This window comes from Mastomys coucha, unplaced genomic scaffold (genome assembly GCF_008632895.1).
Source record: "Mastomys coucha isolate ucsf_1 unplaced genomic scaffold, UCSF_Mcou_1 pScaffold8, whole genome shotgun sequence".
In the NCBI taxonomy this organism is placed as follows: Eukaryota; Metazoa; Chordata; class Mammalia; order Rodentia; family Muridae; genus Mastomys; species Mastomys coucha.
Window position 1 is genome coordinate 51,481,908 of NW_022196914.1, and position 16,321 is coordinate 51,498,228.

The window sequence follows — 16,321 nt, forward strand, 5'->3', positions numbered from 1 at the left end:
ATGAGTAAGAATTTCTATGGTTTTAGAGCTAGCAGGGATGGATGACTCCAAGAAAACAGTGTCTTCCAGACAGAACAGGCCTGGTGCACATATGAACTCACAGAGATTACAGCAAAGTGCACAAGATCTGCACAGGTCCAAGTCAGATGGGTTCCCCATGTGAGAGGGTGAAGTGGAGATGCTCACCCATCCATACCAAGACTCTCTCCTCTCACAGAGTCTTACTGGGGATTCCAATTGCATTTAAAGGCCCACACTCAGCAGTGACGGCCAACACACAATGAGCTCAACGGTGTTTCTATGATGCTTTTTCCTCATCTCCCATTGCTTTGTTTGGGCATTCTTTGACCTTACTGGTATTTTTGCTTGTATATTATGATTCTCAATTTTGTGTTTTCAGTTTTATTTTTGTGTGTATGTGTGTGTGTGTATGTGTTTCTTGTGCTTTTTTTGTGTTTTTTGAATTAAAAAAAATTTTGTTTTTTACCTGTTTGTTTTCTGAAGAGAGAGAAAAAGAAGATATAGAGTTGGGTGAGTGGAAAGGTGGGAGGATCTGGGAGGGGGTGGTTGAAGGGAAACCATGATCAGAATATATTGTATGAATTTTCTTTAAAAATAAACCAGAAAGATAAAAGAATTTCTATGGTTTTAGCTTTTGTAGCTTTTAAAAAAGAAAGTAAGTACTGTGTTTGTAGTGTGTTCAAGTTCTTTCTATGAGGCTTAATAGAACCAATGATTAGCAAAAATATATTTCTTTATATCTGAGATACTCATTTCATTCACACATTATAGCATGGCTGTAGATCATGTGGTCAGCATGTACTAGGCCCTAGGTTCTAACCTCAGAGCACAACTCCTCCCAACACTCATTTACCATCATGTTTTTTCTCCATTTCTTATATAGTGAGGAAAAAACAGAAACCTAACAGTCATTACATAGCTATCTCCTTCCCAGCCATCAGTTTCCCAATAAAAACATGGTCTGTACCAGTATTCTAAATTTCTCTACAGTATGTGCTTGCCCTGCCTTGGTGCTACTCTGGGATTTAAGTTCAGACTTCCACAATGGCCTCTGTTACTCCTCCCAGCTCTAGTGCTAGGTGTCCACTCCTGTAAACTTCAAACATAAATCTAATGTATTCTGTGTGGAACTACACTCTACTACTCCTCTCCTCACAGGGTAAAATCCAAACATACCGGCATTCCAGCCCCTCTCACTGGCCTATCTGCACCACCATCTTTCATCCCTAGGAACCAGGTCTTAGGAAGGCAGTGAATCTACTTATCACATCATAGCACAGCCAGCCAGCCCTTTGCCTCCCATGCTTTTTTTCATAATAAACATCACTCTCTGAAGTTACCTGCTCACACACTTCTCATTTCCTGCCTTTCCCAAATGTAGGGATCTATAGGTGTGAGTCTTGGTCATTCTTATCCCTGAACAGACCCTGTCTTCTGAACCAGGGTCAGACACACCGCAAGCCACCAGCAAAGATGTCTTAACTCCATAGTAGAGGTTGAAGTTTCTATAGCTTTAATATTCAGTATAAATGTTTCCCACACTAACTAAAAGCCATCTTTGCACCTTTCCTGGTTACCTGATGCTGTACTCTTGCTACACTGTAATTCATATTTACTTAAGTATCACATTGCTGTTGGTCATTTAAAATATCACAAGCTTTGAAACAGTACCTGGCACAAAGCAGTCACAAGGAAGCCACACCAATTTTTCTTCTTTTCAATTATTTTCTTTTGATAAATTTCCTAGGATGGAATTACTAAGTCAAAATGAAAAATAACTTTTAATTCAACACAGAAGAACTAGTATCTCATGCCTTAATTTTCTCCTTGGGGTAATGAGATAAGAGGTTAATTTTAGAAATAGATATTTATATTATTTGGCACCTACTATATCCCAAGCTTTTATGATACATCAGCTGGCAAAACGATGTTTTTGTGGAAGTTATATTGTAACCAGAGAGCAAGAATGTGACAGTATATAGCAAACATCATATGGGAAGTTAAGAAGCAATAAATGCTGCAGCAGAAAGGCAAAGGAAGCTGCAGAGGGACAGCTGAGAGGTGAGATCAGTTTCAGACCTTTCTCAGAAGGTGACCTGCGAACACTGCTTGTGAACTCTGTGATGCCTGGCAGAGGGGCAGAAGGTTCTGGAGACAGTAGAGAGTGAAGCCCCGGAAGAACTGAGGGATAGCAGGAGGATCGATCTCTTAGCTCTTGTGAGATCATAGAAGACATAAAAGACAGATTTGTCAAGATACAATTCACATACATCCAACTCTCCTGTTTACAGTGTGTAAGTCAACAACAGTCTCACTCAGGGCTATCACCTCAGGTTTAGAATACTGAACCACCAACTTCTTAGCAATCGCTCATCATCCCCCAACCTGGATGGTTCTAGAAAACCACTGTCGGGTTTTATACATTTGGTTATGATAAACATCCATGTATATAATATGACCAGACGGGTCTTTTGTGAATTGTTTTAGAAGTTTTCCATGTCGTAGCATATACTAGCCTTTTATTTGTTTTTTATAGCCGAGTTGTATTTATTGATTATATGGCACATTGTGCTCATCCACTTACCACTTGACGGGCATTTGGTATTTTTCTTTTCCACTTTTTTGGCTACTATAAATAATGACTCATATATGAGTTTGTGTGTGCCCCATGTTTTCTTTTCTCTGAAGCAAACTGGCCAGTGATATTACAATTGATGAGCTCTGGGTTCAGTGAGAGCTGACAAGCAACATCAACCTGTTGTGGCATTTACACGTGTGTCCCCACACACATGAATACACACACACAGGCATGTGTAGCCCCACACATGAACATGCACACATATACATGCACACACTCATACACAGAGGCATGTTTACCCACACATGTGAACATGCACATACATACATAGGCAGGAACAAACAAAACTTGCTCTTTTGTGCACATTATCTGTTTACCTCTGTCTGTCTCTCGCTCTGTGTGTGGTTATGTGTATGTGCGTGTGTGTGTGTGTGCGTGTGTGTGTGTTTGTGTGTGCGCATGAGTAACCTGGCTAGTTCTCAAGGGCCACTGCAAAGCCTTTTAGCACCTTTGGAAGTCTCATGTTTGGCATCCTCTGCTAGATCATGGCAGGCCTGATAGGACTATAAAGATTAGAATTTAAGCATTTTAAACAAACATGCCAGGTCTTAAATATTTAAAAGACCACTTCTCTTCGAAATAGTCACTAAGGGAGGCTAAATGATTCAAGTAATGCTACAAGAGCTGTCAGTAGACTTGTTTGTTGGAACCACATTCAGAGACAGACAAGGAAAACAAATAATTTGTAGTCACAGTGGTACTTTTTGAAATAACATTTTTTTCCATTTAAAGTTCTAGACTCCATGATGTTGTAATTATTAATAATCATTATCATTATTAAGTGTGTTTACTTACATATTTGTAATTACTTTGTATGTGTGTTCATGTATATGCCGTTGTGTGCACACACCTTGGTGTGTGTAGGGGTAAAGGTCAGAGGACAACTTACTGAGCCAGCTCTCTCTTAACCATGTGGGTTGTGGGGATCAAACTCAGAGGGAACAGCAAACACCTTTCTCCACCCACTAAGACATCTTACTCTTGCTGAACCCACAATTAGATCTTAAAAATAATAATCTTAAAGTTATTCATATCTTATTTTTCATGTTGGGCCACAAATGATTTTGTGCATACAAACTAAATTCCTCTGCCAATTTGTAACAAAAAAGAACTAGAAAAAAAATCAAGCCTATACTTTGATTTTCTTCTGAAATATTGTGAATCTCTCCAGTTTCTGCTCATTGCCCACTCTCTAAAAAGTACAAGTACATGACAATATATGCCTACAATATGGGTTCTTTCCCTTAGGTCTTCAAGGCTGATCTGCCTAGCCATAGCTTACCCTTCCATAATCAAAGATACACTAGCATTGGATTTTGTTGCCCTTTATACAACAACAACAATGACAACTAAATCAGTGCCCTTTAAACCTTAGCATACGCTGTGGGCACATGACAGTTATTCAAATATTATTATGATTCTAATTATTTCAAATTGAACTACAGTCTTTAGAAATTCCATTGAACCATTGAACTGAGACAGCCAACTATGTTAAGAATTTCATCATACCAGAGGAGCTTAAGTAATACGGAAGCAAAGTATTTGGTGCACCATTATGTGTTTCTGAAAACTGAAAAAACAGCATTTTTACTTAAAAATGTGAGTGTAAATAAGCCCATGGCTAAGTATATTAAACATTATTTTGTGCCAATGTATTCAGGTCAAAGGATTTCCAGTCAGGAACTTTAAGCCATGTTAAGAAGTTACATTATGCACAACTCTTCACAAGATATGAAATACTCAGTAGCACTGATTTTTATATGTATAGAAAACACAATAATCACATCAAGGAAGAAGCTGAGTAAAATTTCTAAAAACCTGAAAAGCTGAAACAGAAGCCAAAGTAACTTGAGAAGAAAGCTATAAACTAAACATAATAGAGGTCATCTATTTAATAAGTGTTTACTACGTGCCCACTATGTGCTAGTGTTAGCTGGAATGATAACACACATTTATGCTAAAGCAGGAGAAAAAGAACAAGAGACGTCAGGAAAAAAAAAAAAGGAATAATTAAAAAAGTACAATCTTTAGCAATGTCCAGAATCATTTGGCATTTTCATGTAAGATCTCGCAAATGAATGACCTACATGTCAAGTAAACTATACATTGCTCAAAATGTGTAGCTTTCTAAATTAAATTCCTTAGTACTAGTAGTTACTGTGAATCCAATACTACCATGAGATATTTCCCTAGCACTATCCACCTCTAGTATAAATCACATACTAAAAAAAGCCACAGACTTAAAAAAAAAAAAAAGATAACTCCTAAAAGTGATTAGAAAGAATATAAATTATGCAGAGTAAGTTTAACAGAAATATCCTAGATGTGGTCATTAGAAATAAAAAAGAAACTAGAGTGGATTTTTTCATAATGAAATATGCCATTGTTCAACAGACTGGCCTTCCACAGAGCTTTGAAGGATATAAAAATTCATGTCATACTCCACAGGGAAGCAGAGACAATGCTCCACCAAAGGAGAAAATTCATTTTTGCTTCAGTGAGAAAATTACACTGTGCTATGAAATGAGTGTAATTGTTCATGTACATTCACATCAGCTACTTGGCTAGCTAATTCTGTAGTTTTCACATATTCCTATTAAACACTTAATACTTGGTATCTTTATTAATCTAAGATATCTATATAAAAATTATAAAAACACAGCAACTTCCCCCACCTATACCACCAATTAATTCACTTCTTTCAGATGTTTTTGACTCTTCAGTCAATTATTGCGGTCAATATTCAGTCAAACATTGAAAAATGAGAACAAGTGTGGAGTCTGCGTCTGCAGTTTCTAGGCACCCTTAATAAGTCATCGGAATCCCTGAAAGCACTCAGTTTTATCACTGTGCATGAAAGTTAGGAAAAAACTCTATCTTCCCTTGGTCTTATGAGGTCCAGGACACGCACCACAGCTGCCATAACATAAATGTACTCAGTGCCAAATCTAGGTTCAGGAAATGTCTAGAATCCTCAAAAATCTATGCAATAGCACTGGTGGTGTCTACATGTTGCTTTCACGTGATAAAGGAAAGCACACAGACCCACAGCTTCCCTGAGTTCACAATAAAAAGCAAACAGTGAGAAGCAAGGCTCTAGATCGTGCATTTTCTGTTGCCACACTGTGTGTGCCTGTGCACAGCACCTCTCTGTAAGCTGTGTTTGTGCTCCTGTTGTTGGTAGGAGGGGTCCTGACCACTACCACCTACACTTGGGGTACTGAAGCTTTGTTACTCTTACTAGACTTGCCCTGCCCTTCCCCCACCACAGTGTCTCTGAGCTCCTTGCCCAGCCAAGGCGCTCTTGATCAGCCCAGGTCAAGTCACCCCATCATCCTGCATCTTGGTGTCGGGTTTTTCCTCTCTTGTGGTCCTGAGCATATCCTATTTCTTACAATAGATTTCAGACTTATTTTCTTCAGGCTGCTAGCTTCCCCAAGGGCATCATTCACTTCTGATTTCCTTTATTCATCTCTACATTCTACAAACATCTTCATACCACATTATGGTCAATATTTCAGAGCTAAGGATAGATGAGAACAAATTTCAACATTACTACTAGGGAAATAGGCCCAGTTCTTACTAAAAACAAAGACAATGACCATAATTTTAAAATTCACTGAATAAATGTTTTGCATTTACATAAAATACCTTATGGGAATCCATATACACAGATATAGTAGATGTTTGAATTCTCAGTATCCAAGCCCATTTCTATATCGGGAGAAAAATTAGGAACAAAGTGGAAGGCCAATTTCTCTTCATCACTGAAGCCACAGGGCCTCACTCTGCAATCACTACTGGAACCCCACTATCTTCACTTGGCTCTGCCATCAATTTTCAAGTCCTGATCTGCTTTTCTGATCATTTGCCATCATTTTTATTTCACTAATATACTATGTTTAAAGGCCTCTAGTGACTATCTTCATGAATATCAACTGTTACAAGGATTTATTTTTGGTTTACATTTATAACATGTATATAAGTATACCTACCACACATGGGCCTGGCATCTACAAAGGCAAGAATAGGAGGACATTGGATTCCCTGGAACTGTAGCTATAAACAGTTGTGAGCCAACATGTAGGTGCTAGGAAACCAAAGTCAGATTCTCAACTATTGAGCCATCTTTCTAGCCTAGTAGGCCCAAAGTTTAAAATCTGTCTGATAATCTGAATAGGAAAGTATATATAATATGTTTTTTAGATATATGAGAAGCTATATGTATGTGATTGTCTATTTTCATAAGGCATATTTCCAAACAGCACAGAAACATACAGAGATACACATGAGTGAGAGAGAGAGAAGAGAGAGAGAGAGAGAGAGAGAGAGAGAGAGAGAGAGAGAGAGAGAGAGAGAGGAGAAACACACACACACACACAGACACACCCATACAGATGTGGGAAGTAGGAGTATCATTCATCCCAGGCCTGCTGCTAGCTTATTAGGTAGGCCAAGGAGCTGAGGCTGGACTTGAACTCCTGATCTTTCCATTCCAAGTCTAGTTCTGGGGTTGCAACCATGTGTCACAATGCAAGGCTTTGGATTCCTGTATTTTTATAAACATTCCAAGCTGCTGGTGATAGGTTTTGTTTGTTTGTTTGTTTGTTTTTGTTGTTGTTGTTGCTTTGTTTTGTTCCAGAGTAAAAGAGGATTTCCTCTATTGGGAAGCGCAGACACCCATCTGCCCAGGGGGCTGTAATGCAGCCTTTCACAGGTGAGAACATGGGCTCTCTTCCGTGTGTCCTCTTCTAGGCTGTCTTATGCATGCATAGCAGTAGGTGCTAGTGCAAGTAGCTTGGTTAACTCTGTCATGTCACTTTCCACGTCTTTGGTGTGTGTTATTAATAAACTTTGATTTTTATTAGTAACTTTCTATTACCATCATGTTCTATAACATGCCCTTCAGTTCCCTAAGTCCTCAGAGAGTTGTAAATACGTACAAGCTCAACATTCCTTCATTCTTGCTAACTTTTCTCTACAATCTCAACTTTTCAGTTTGTCCTCCTTTGTATTAGTTAACTCAAGTCTTCATTATTTTTCTTAATAGCATTCACCACTTGCTCCTCACATCTGACTTCAATCCCTATTTTTGATTCACTAAATTCATGTTCTAGTTCGCTGATGGGACTTTTGCTAGGCTTACTCCTGCTTACATACAGTATAAATTAATGAGCTTTCATAAAGGTTGTTGCAATCAGATGAGATTCTAAGTTAAATTATCTGTCAATTTATTTTCCATTTTCTGCTTATTGTGATAATTAACTGAAATCATTTTTGCTTGAGCTTCATCCACTTTTTCTCTCTACTAAACTTCTACTCAATAGTAGGAATTTTATCCTGGAAATACAAAATACATTCTTTCTAGCCCATCTTTTTTTAAAAGGTCACTATTTTAAGATTTTAATAATGCTGACAATGGAAGTGTCACATTTCTGCTCATCATTTCACTTGCAGCCTCACTCATTCATCTGTCCTTTTGTCTCATGACTTCTAGGAAATGCAATTCAGCTCACTTTCTCATTTTGTATGTCTCAACTCCTTCCTGTCCATTAGTTCATCCACAGCCTGACCCTATTCATCTTTTCAACCATTTCTTCCATCTGCACTGACAGCCAGGCATGCTTCGTTCACTCTATCCCCAAAGCTAGGCATGCACCCCTCACTGACCCTTAATGGTCCTTAAGATGGAGTTACAAATCCTTGACTTCCACTTTTCTACTCCTGAGACTTGCATCTTTCTCGTTCCTTTAAGTCTCCTCTGTGCATGTCAAACCAAAGGTTTCCTCACGCTCTGGACCCAAGCAATGCTTCCTTCACCTTGGTGACTTATGCACTTGAATTTCACAAGGTTTGTTGTTCTTTATCTGAACCTTTTCCTTGCTTTGTTTTATCCCACCTTTGAGGGTGAACTGTTGTTTGGCTATTTCTTTCATTCCTCTTCTCTGGGAGCATCTTTTAAGCCCATAACAACTGAACAAATCTTCCACAGGCAGTATCTGGGGTGCATTTTAAGTTCTATATCCTTGCTTTCTGGGCCAATAAGACAGACTTCAGTTGCAGAATGGGAGAAATGTTTCCATCCCTATTCTAAAGCGGCCCTTCTGACTAATTAAGGAAATATGTCAAAACAGCTCCCAAGAAGAATGCGCATGTCAGCCAAAGAATTAAATATTTGAAAATGAGAAGAACCACTTGGTCCATTTCTCAATAAAGATTAAGAACAAAGGGAAAGAGAAAAAGGGAAATAGAAGAAATAAGTCAGAATTCAATCTAGAATAAACATAAACATCTCTAGTTAAGTTGTCAGGATGGGTGTTTAAACCCATGACTGGTGAGATCAAGGCTGTTCGGTATAAATAGACTCTTTAAACCACATTTCCAACATTTGCCATTTGCTCCCAGCCAAGTCCATCAAGAAAAAATGGGACATAAATGTCCATGGAACAATAAAAATGATGAGAAAGGGAGTCTTTGTCGTGGTACAAACAACTGATGCAGAGGGCTCTAAAAGCTATGGGTGGGCTAAGTAGGAGATCACACAAGCAGCATAACAATGCCTTGGTCAAACTGGAGCACCACAAAAGTACAAGGTAGAAAAATACAATACGCCGATATATACAGGATAACACTGACGCTCTATGAGTACACAAACCCCAAGGCACTGCTCAAAGCCAGACTTGTTATGGCTTATATTTGCAGCCTCTCAAAGGAAAGGGCAGGGACCTCTCACTCAAAAACCTGATGATAAATCATTACTACTTTTGCCCTGCCCGAACTGACAACGACAAAAGCAGTTAAGAAAAACAGAGCCCTGAGACGAACTCACTTCTCTTCAGTCTATGCGATCATTCTGGGAACCAAGCTCCTGATTAGGCATGGTCATGCACACTACAACCATAAGCAAGCTTCGGGGAGGCTTGCAGAAGGAGAACTGTGAGTGGGGGCAGCTTAGACAACAGAGTGAGACCTTCTTCAGCAGTAGTAGTAGCAGTAGTAGGGAAAAAAAAAAAAGAGGAGGCACCATGTTCTGAGGGGTCTTATTGATCTGAGAGGCATCCAGAAGTAAAGGCTACATGAACTTGGCCATCTGCCTTCAAGAATCGAATAAAGAAGCATATTTACAGAGATAGGACAGCTGCTCAGCTAGGCCGGATTCATGCTTTGGGTTTTCAGGATGCTCCATTTTCCTTAGGTTACTATATCTATGGTCTTTGAGAAGCAACTGATTCAACAGTAAAGATATATAAATATTGTGGCCTTAGGTCTCCCGGAGAGGGCACCATCACTTCCTTATACCCTGTCACAACAGTGAGAACAGTATTACATTCATATTATTTTAGTCTTTTGGCTATATTTAGAAATGCTTAGAGATTCTTCACTATTGATTCATCCAGTAAGCATCTGCTGATGCTTGCCTTCAGATGACAGTATGAATAACAAAATTAGTAAGGTGAGCACGGTGTGTGTGTGTGTTAAAATGCCATGTAACTACCAAGCACAGATCCATAATCAATGCTTCTCACTTTGTAGGTAATCAACACTAATATACTTCACTACTTTTCATATGTTTGAGGACCATCTTGTCGGGGGGCCAAATAAACAGAAACATTATACTACCTTGTGTGAGGTGATGTCATGGTCTGATGGGAGATATGAGACAGGATGTGGGAGGAGCAAGGGTAGTCACCATGTTAGCTGAGTCTCAGGCAGGCACTGACTCAGATATAGGAGCAAAGGGAACTGAAAGCACAGTGGATTTGCATTTCAAAAAACAAAACAGATTCAGAAGAAATCTCAACCAGTTCATAAAGTGGGTAATGTCAGTTTCAAAGGGAACTACCAAACCTTTGCTTTACTTTTGCTATTTGTGTGTGTGTGTGTGTGTGTGTGTGTATGTATGTGTGTGTGTGTATGAATGTATAGAAAAAGATTCAAAGTTAAGCAGAGAAATTGATTTTTACTAACAGATGCAAAAGAAACTCTAACTTCTGTCACAAACAAATGAACTATTTTTTTGCAACATCAACCATAAAAAAAAAAAAAGCAGGAGGGGAGAGAAAAAAAGGAAAGAAAGAAAGAAAGAAAGAAAGAAGAAAGAAACAAACAAAGAAAGAAAGAAAGGAGGGGAGGAAGGAAGGAAGGATGAATGAACAAACGGACTCTTGGGCAAGAAGTTTTATAATCATCCTGTTTCTAGGTCGGATTCTATTGGGAGGAAACAAAGAAAAGCCCGGGCCTGGAATAAGAGGAAGATGCTAGGAATGTATCCTCCACACCATCAGACTGTTAACACACAAACAGCAGAGGAAGAGTTAGGAATACATTCTCCACACATCAGATTGTTAACACAGGAACAGCCAGGCTAAGCAGACATTGAAAGGAGGACTGGACCAGGGAGAATACATAAAAAATGACTCATAAATGAAGAATGGTGTATTCTTAGAAGGCCCCTGAGTTTATGTTAGGTAAAAGCAAAACTTAAAAGTACACAGAATGATCAAGCAATGAACCTTTTTCCATTTTCCTCCACAAGAAAACATCTCAATATGCTTTATAAAAAATAATCTCATATTTTAATGTGCCTTACCAAATGAATTTTAGAATAAAAAGAACTAAAAAACCAATTCCATGAGACAGAACGAGAGGTTGGGAATATATTTGCACATAAAACAAATGACCTCTTTGGTTTTCTTTATCAGCCACAGATGAAGGGTGCCTTAAAAATTCTAAAAATAGAACCAAGAGTGCTAGTTGTGTATGTTTTAAGAACTAAAATCACCATGCAGAAAGGCATGCAGGAAGCACACTAATGTCATTAAAATATAATTGGGCTTGCAGGAACAATCACTGAGCTGTGCTGTAAGGGGAGCTGTTGGCACGTGCAGAGCACAGAGCCAGTGTGAGCTCATCAGCCAGCCTCGGCAAGACCCACTTCCAGCTACAAGCAGCCATGTTGCAACATCTCACATCCCTGATGCTGACAAGCTATACGATTTGTTTTGTCTCTGGAAACTCATCGGTGATTAACTGCTTACAGTGAATACTGATCACATAAAAGAACAGTTCTGAAGAACCAGAATGATTGTTCTGTGTCCTCTACTGGCATGCCTGGCTTGTCTTTGAATCGAGATGGTGCTAGGTAGGGCGACTGCAAACTAGAATCAAGAAAAGCATTCCCCACCACCTCCATTCGACATAACGAATATATCCCTCGCGTACAGGGCACAGTGTACAGACAAGAAATTCTCTTTAACCTCTGGACTCTAAATCAAATATAATTACAATAAAGCAAATGTTTTAAAGGTTAGTAATAATCATACGGATGAATCTGCAGCAAGAGTTTTAGAGTTAAGTAAACTCTCTGTGTCCTCAGTCCTCAAGTCCCAGGTTAAAAACTTACCCAAAATTGTCAGTTCTTAGGAACTGCACCTCAGATTAAAATCTTCTCACCAGGGAGTCTCTAAGAATTTGCTCTTGTTTTAAATCGTAAGTGCTTGTTAAACTGCCAGCACTGCAAAACTGGAGACCATTAAACAACATAAAGCGGCTAGTGATTAAACCCACCAAATACACACTCAAAGCAGCTTAAGCTACTTTTTAATTAAAAAATAAAATATCATTGGCTAAATTCAGATGTCTTAGCTATCCAGAAGTTAGTAGTCTGCAAATGCAAAAGTTTGCAAATGCAAAGTGTTGCCGAGAAAGGTGTGCATAAAAAAGAGACACAAGGTAAGAGGTGGGCTGGGTAGAGCTCAAAGTCCAAGGTGCAACCTAATTTAGCCAGTGCATACCCAGCCATCTCCCTGGTCTCCCCAAGATGCAGTGTGAGGACTCCATGTGGCTGTCACTAAATAAGCTTCATTAGCAGAGGCCTCCAAGGAGACAAAGTGTCCACCTTCTTGGCAGGAGAATGAGTTAGATAACAACACAGCAAGGCACTAAGGCATGAGATGTGTAGATGGCTAATGGAGGTCTTACTGCTATTCTTAAATACACCTTAAGCTAACCAAGAAACATTATTTGAAATAACCGTAAGCTCTTGGTGAAAGAAGCCCAGGAACTTGTGAGTTAATGGCATCACTTGAGACAGAAGGAAATTTTTACTGCAAAGTTAGAAGTAAATAAACATTGCAGCTTTAAGTTGTTCCTACTTGTTTAAAGTCAAGAAAGGCCAGGGGGCTTAGTCAACGTCAGGCAAGGGGCCAGAACTGTGAAGATCAGATTTAAGGCTAGGATGATATCATCACTATGAAGTGTGTTCTTTCTGAAGCATGAGTTTTACTGGTAAAACCTGACCTCACCTACAGCTTTTTATTTTTACCTCTATTTTCTTCCCCTCTCAGGAATGACTTTCCAAATATGCTCGCTGTCTTATACGTATAAGTTTATAAATTTATTTTCTGTATTAGACACGGTCTTACCTAAAAAGCTTGCCCTAAAGTAAAGAACAGGCACTTGGTAGCTACAAGAGTATAAGACATGATACTCATGCTTAATCACTTCTGCCGCCGCTGCAGGCCCCATCACTTCAGAATCATCCATCGGTAGCTCTAAATTCTCCTGGGGAAAAAAAGCAGAGGATAAACCAAACCATGTTTGTCAATTAAAACAACAACAACAGCAGCAACAACAACAAAACCCAAGTGCAAACATGGGAAGGGAAAGATGAGTACTTCTCCTTGCAAATGAATAGTTAAGTAAATTCAAGGTTAGGAGCTAAGAAAAGGGGGAGTTACCCACACAAACACTTAACATTTGAGTCCTAGGCAAACAGTACAACCAGAAAACATTATCATTAAGTAATTCCAGATTGTTTTGGGGAAACAAAGCAGCAACAATAAGGGGTGGGGGCAGGGGTGGGGGCAGGGGTGGGGGAAGCACAGAGAACTACTGCAGCAGCAACTCTCAAGTTATCAGTGTGATTTTTAGCAACAAGGGCTGTGAAAGCTAAAAACCATCCTAACAACTGAACAGAGGCCATGAAATGCCCCTACAGGTTCTACTGTACTTGTCCAAAGATGACTCATTGCATGCTGAACAATCCCCAGTTCCATTTGGAATAAGTTATTCTGCAAGAGTCTGAGTTTGCTAGGTGTATTTCAAATCCTAACTGATACTGTTTTTTTTTTCTTTTTTTCACTATTTGGTGTATCTTTGGTACAGCTCAACAATAAATCTTGGCTTAGGATGGCCATCAGCACACACTACCATAAAGTTCAACAAGGCTGTATGAGCAGAGATGGTGAAAGTCATTCTACTTCCCAAGTAATCATGCTCCACAGGCTGGTTCTTTCTCATCATGCGTGGGCAAGTCCTAAGAACGTCTGAAGAATGTATCTTTACATTTAGAAGCAACGGATTGGGCATGTTGAATCAGGGTTGCTGGGTCCATCCCTGTGCACTTACTTATTTAGGCTGGCAAATTTCTCCTTTGAAATTAAATTAGTAGGAAGAATGAAGCAAGTGGGTTTGGCTCATTTCAGCTTCTCATTAAGACGGCAATAGCAACAATGAACAATCAGAAAGAACTACAGAAGAGACTGCGAACTACAAACTTTATCAATATGAAATCAGGTTGCCTGTGGAGATAAGTAAGAAGGGAGATGCTCTCCAGATCTGTATCTCCTTTCCTAACTCCCCACTCACAGGCAGTTCCCTGGGAGACACTGCAGTAGATAAGTCACAATGGGAGGTATTTATACAAGAGCTGTCACCCAACATCTGTAAACATATCAATTAAATACAATGAATTAAATAATCAGCGAGAATCATTCAACTAAATACTCCAGGTACAATTAATGCAACAACAAAAGAGAGGTGTTCTTTTTCTGTTTATTAATTTTAGCCACAAGTATCAAGATCTGTTGCAATAAATTTTTAAACAAGTTCTTTCTCTTTGGTTCACAACAGGGTTATTTCACATTTATAATTTCTTTTGTTTCTCAACATAATAAAAGAATTGAAACTTGTTATGAGTTGGATCTTAAGTGTCCCCACTGGGCCATGTGTTAAAGGTTTGATTGTCATATATGATACTATTTAGAAGTAGAACCCTTAAAAGAGGTAGGTTTTCAGTCATGTTTGCTGGTGATATAACTTGATACAGTTTTTTGTTGAAGACAGTTTGTCAGTACTTCTTAAATTTAAAACTTTATCTACTCACTGATACAGTCAGTGGTTTCACTGTTAGAAATCTGAACCACAGAAAACCAGATTATAAGGACATAGAAGCTAAGATATTCATTGCAGCTGAATTTAGTAAGAGAATATTACATAATCAACCTAAAATATTTAGCAATAAAGAAATTATTTTTAAAAAATGCCAGCTATGAGAGAGTTCTGCAATGGCATATAGTGAAGGCATTAACTCTACAATGACACAGCAGAAGATGGTAAACTATCTGTGAATGAAAATCTGAAGGACCATATGATATGTAACATGGTTCAGTGGAGAGGACATACAGAGTGGAGAAGAGGTACATACAGGTGTGCCAACAGCTCTGGAAAAGAGAATCTTTACTTATCCTGTTGTGGGAAATATTAGAAAAGAGCAGCAAGTTCCCACGCTACACCCAGCTATTCTCTGCCCTGGTGGGCTAGCCGGCCATGCACTGGTGGGCAATGGCCAGCCTGTTCTTATCTCATGGAGACTCTGATTCAGAGCTCCAAAATCTCTCCACCCAGCTCGCTAAGTCCCTACTGGTGGGTCATTACCACACCAGCCTCATGCTTCAAAATTCCCACGGCCTTCTGTGGTGCACATTAGGCAAACCCACACTTTGCCGTTGTACCTTTCTCTCTAGAACCTAGTCGAACTGCCACATAAAGGAAAACACCACATAAACTTAGTTCAGAATCAATGGTAACTCAATCGCTGGGAGTGACAACTAGAATCTGAAAAGTATGAAAGGTATAAAAAAAGTTTTTTATGACCTCTAGCAGACTGAGCAGAACTAAGAATGCAGGTCAGCCAGTTCAGAGCTCTGGGTTCCAGGAACTTGGCTGACTCAGAGCCTCAGGGCTCTAGTTCCCAAGACCTGCCCCTCCTGACTGAACCACAATGAGGGTGGAACTAGGAATGAAGGTCAACTGGTTCATGGAGCTCTCCACCCTGCCGACCCATAGATGATTCAGTAAGATTACATTCCTAGATTACATTCCTAAAATGAATATGTTCCCCTCCCTAACTGACTAAATACCTTGGGTTGGAATTCCCCTCACTCCCCCTGGTTTGTGTTTTTTTCCTTTAAATACCCTACACTTCTTGAGCTAGGGATTGAACTCCTCTGTCCCTGCGTGGGTTACGAGCTTGGCCCCAGTGCACTAGTTTCCCCAATAAACCTCGTGTGTTTGCAGCAAGATCGGTCTCGTGTGAGTTTCGTGGGGTGTCGTGTAATCCCGAGACTAGAGTAAGGTAATCCCTCCACTCTTGAGGGGTCTTTCAAATCCTAATCTTGTAAGCCATATTAAACCTTTCCTGCTTCCTTTCTTCCTCCGTCCAAACTGAAGTCCTGCCTACTTGCTCAGTGATTTATTCCTTTATTCATTAGGGGATGGTTCACAAGAAGTCACCTGAGTACTAACTCATTCCTAGGTCCAGACAACCCCTCCTGGGAAAGCAGAATTAACATCAAAATACAACAGCACCAGGGCCATCTA

At 39.4% G+C, this 16,321-nt stretch overlaps 1 protein-coding gene across 7 annotated transcripts in view; it reads right to left on the bottom strand.

Annotated features, from left to right (window-relative positions):
* Positions 1-16,321, bottom strand: part of Atg10 (autophagy related 10) — a 277,555-nt gene that overhangs the window by 86,567 nt on the left and 174,667 nt on the right. For all 7 annotated transcript variants that reach the window (XM_031360618.1, XM_031360617.1, XM_031360620.1 and 4 more), the window contains one exon: positions 13,084-13,222. In XM_031360618.1, coding sequence (XP_031216478.1) covers positions 13,084-13,222 — 139 coding nt within the window. The remainder of the gene's footprint in view (positions 1-13,083; positions 13,223-16,321) is intronic.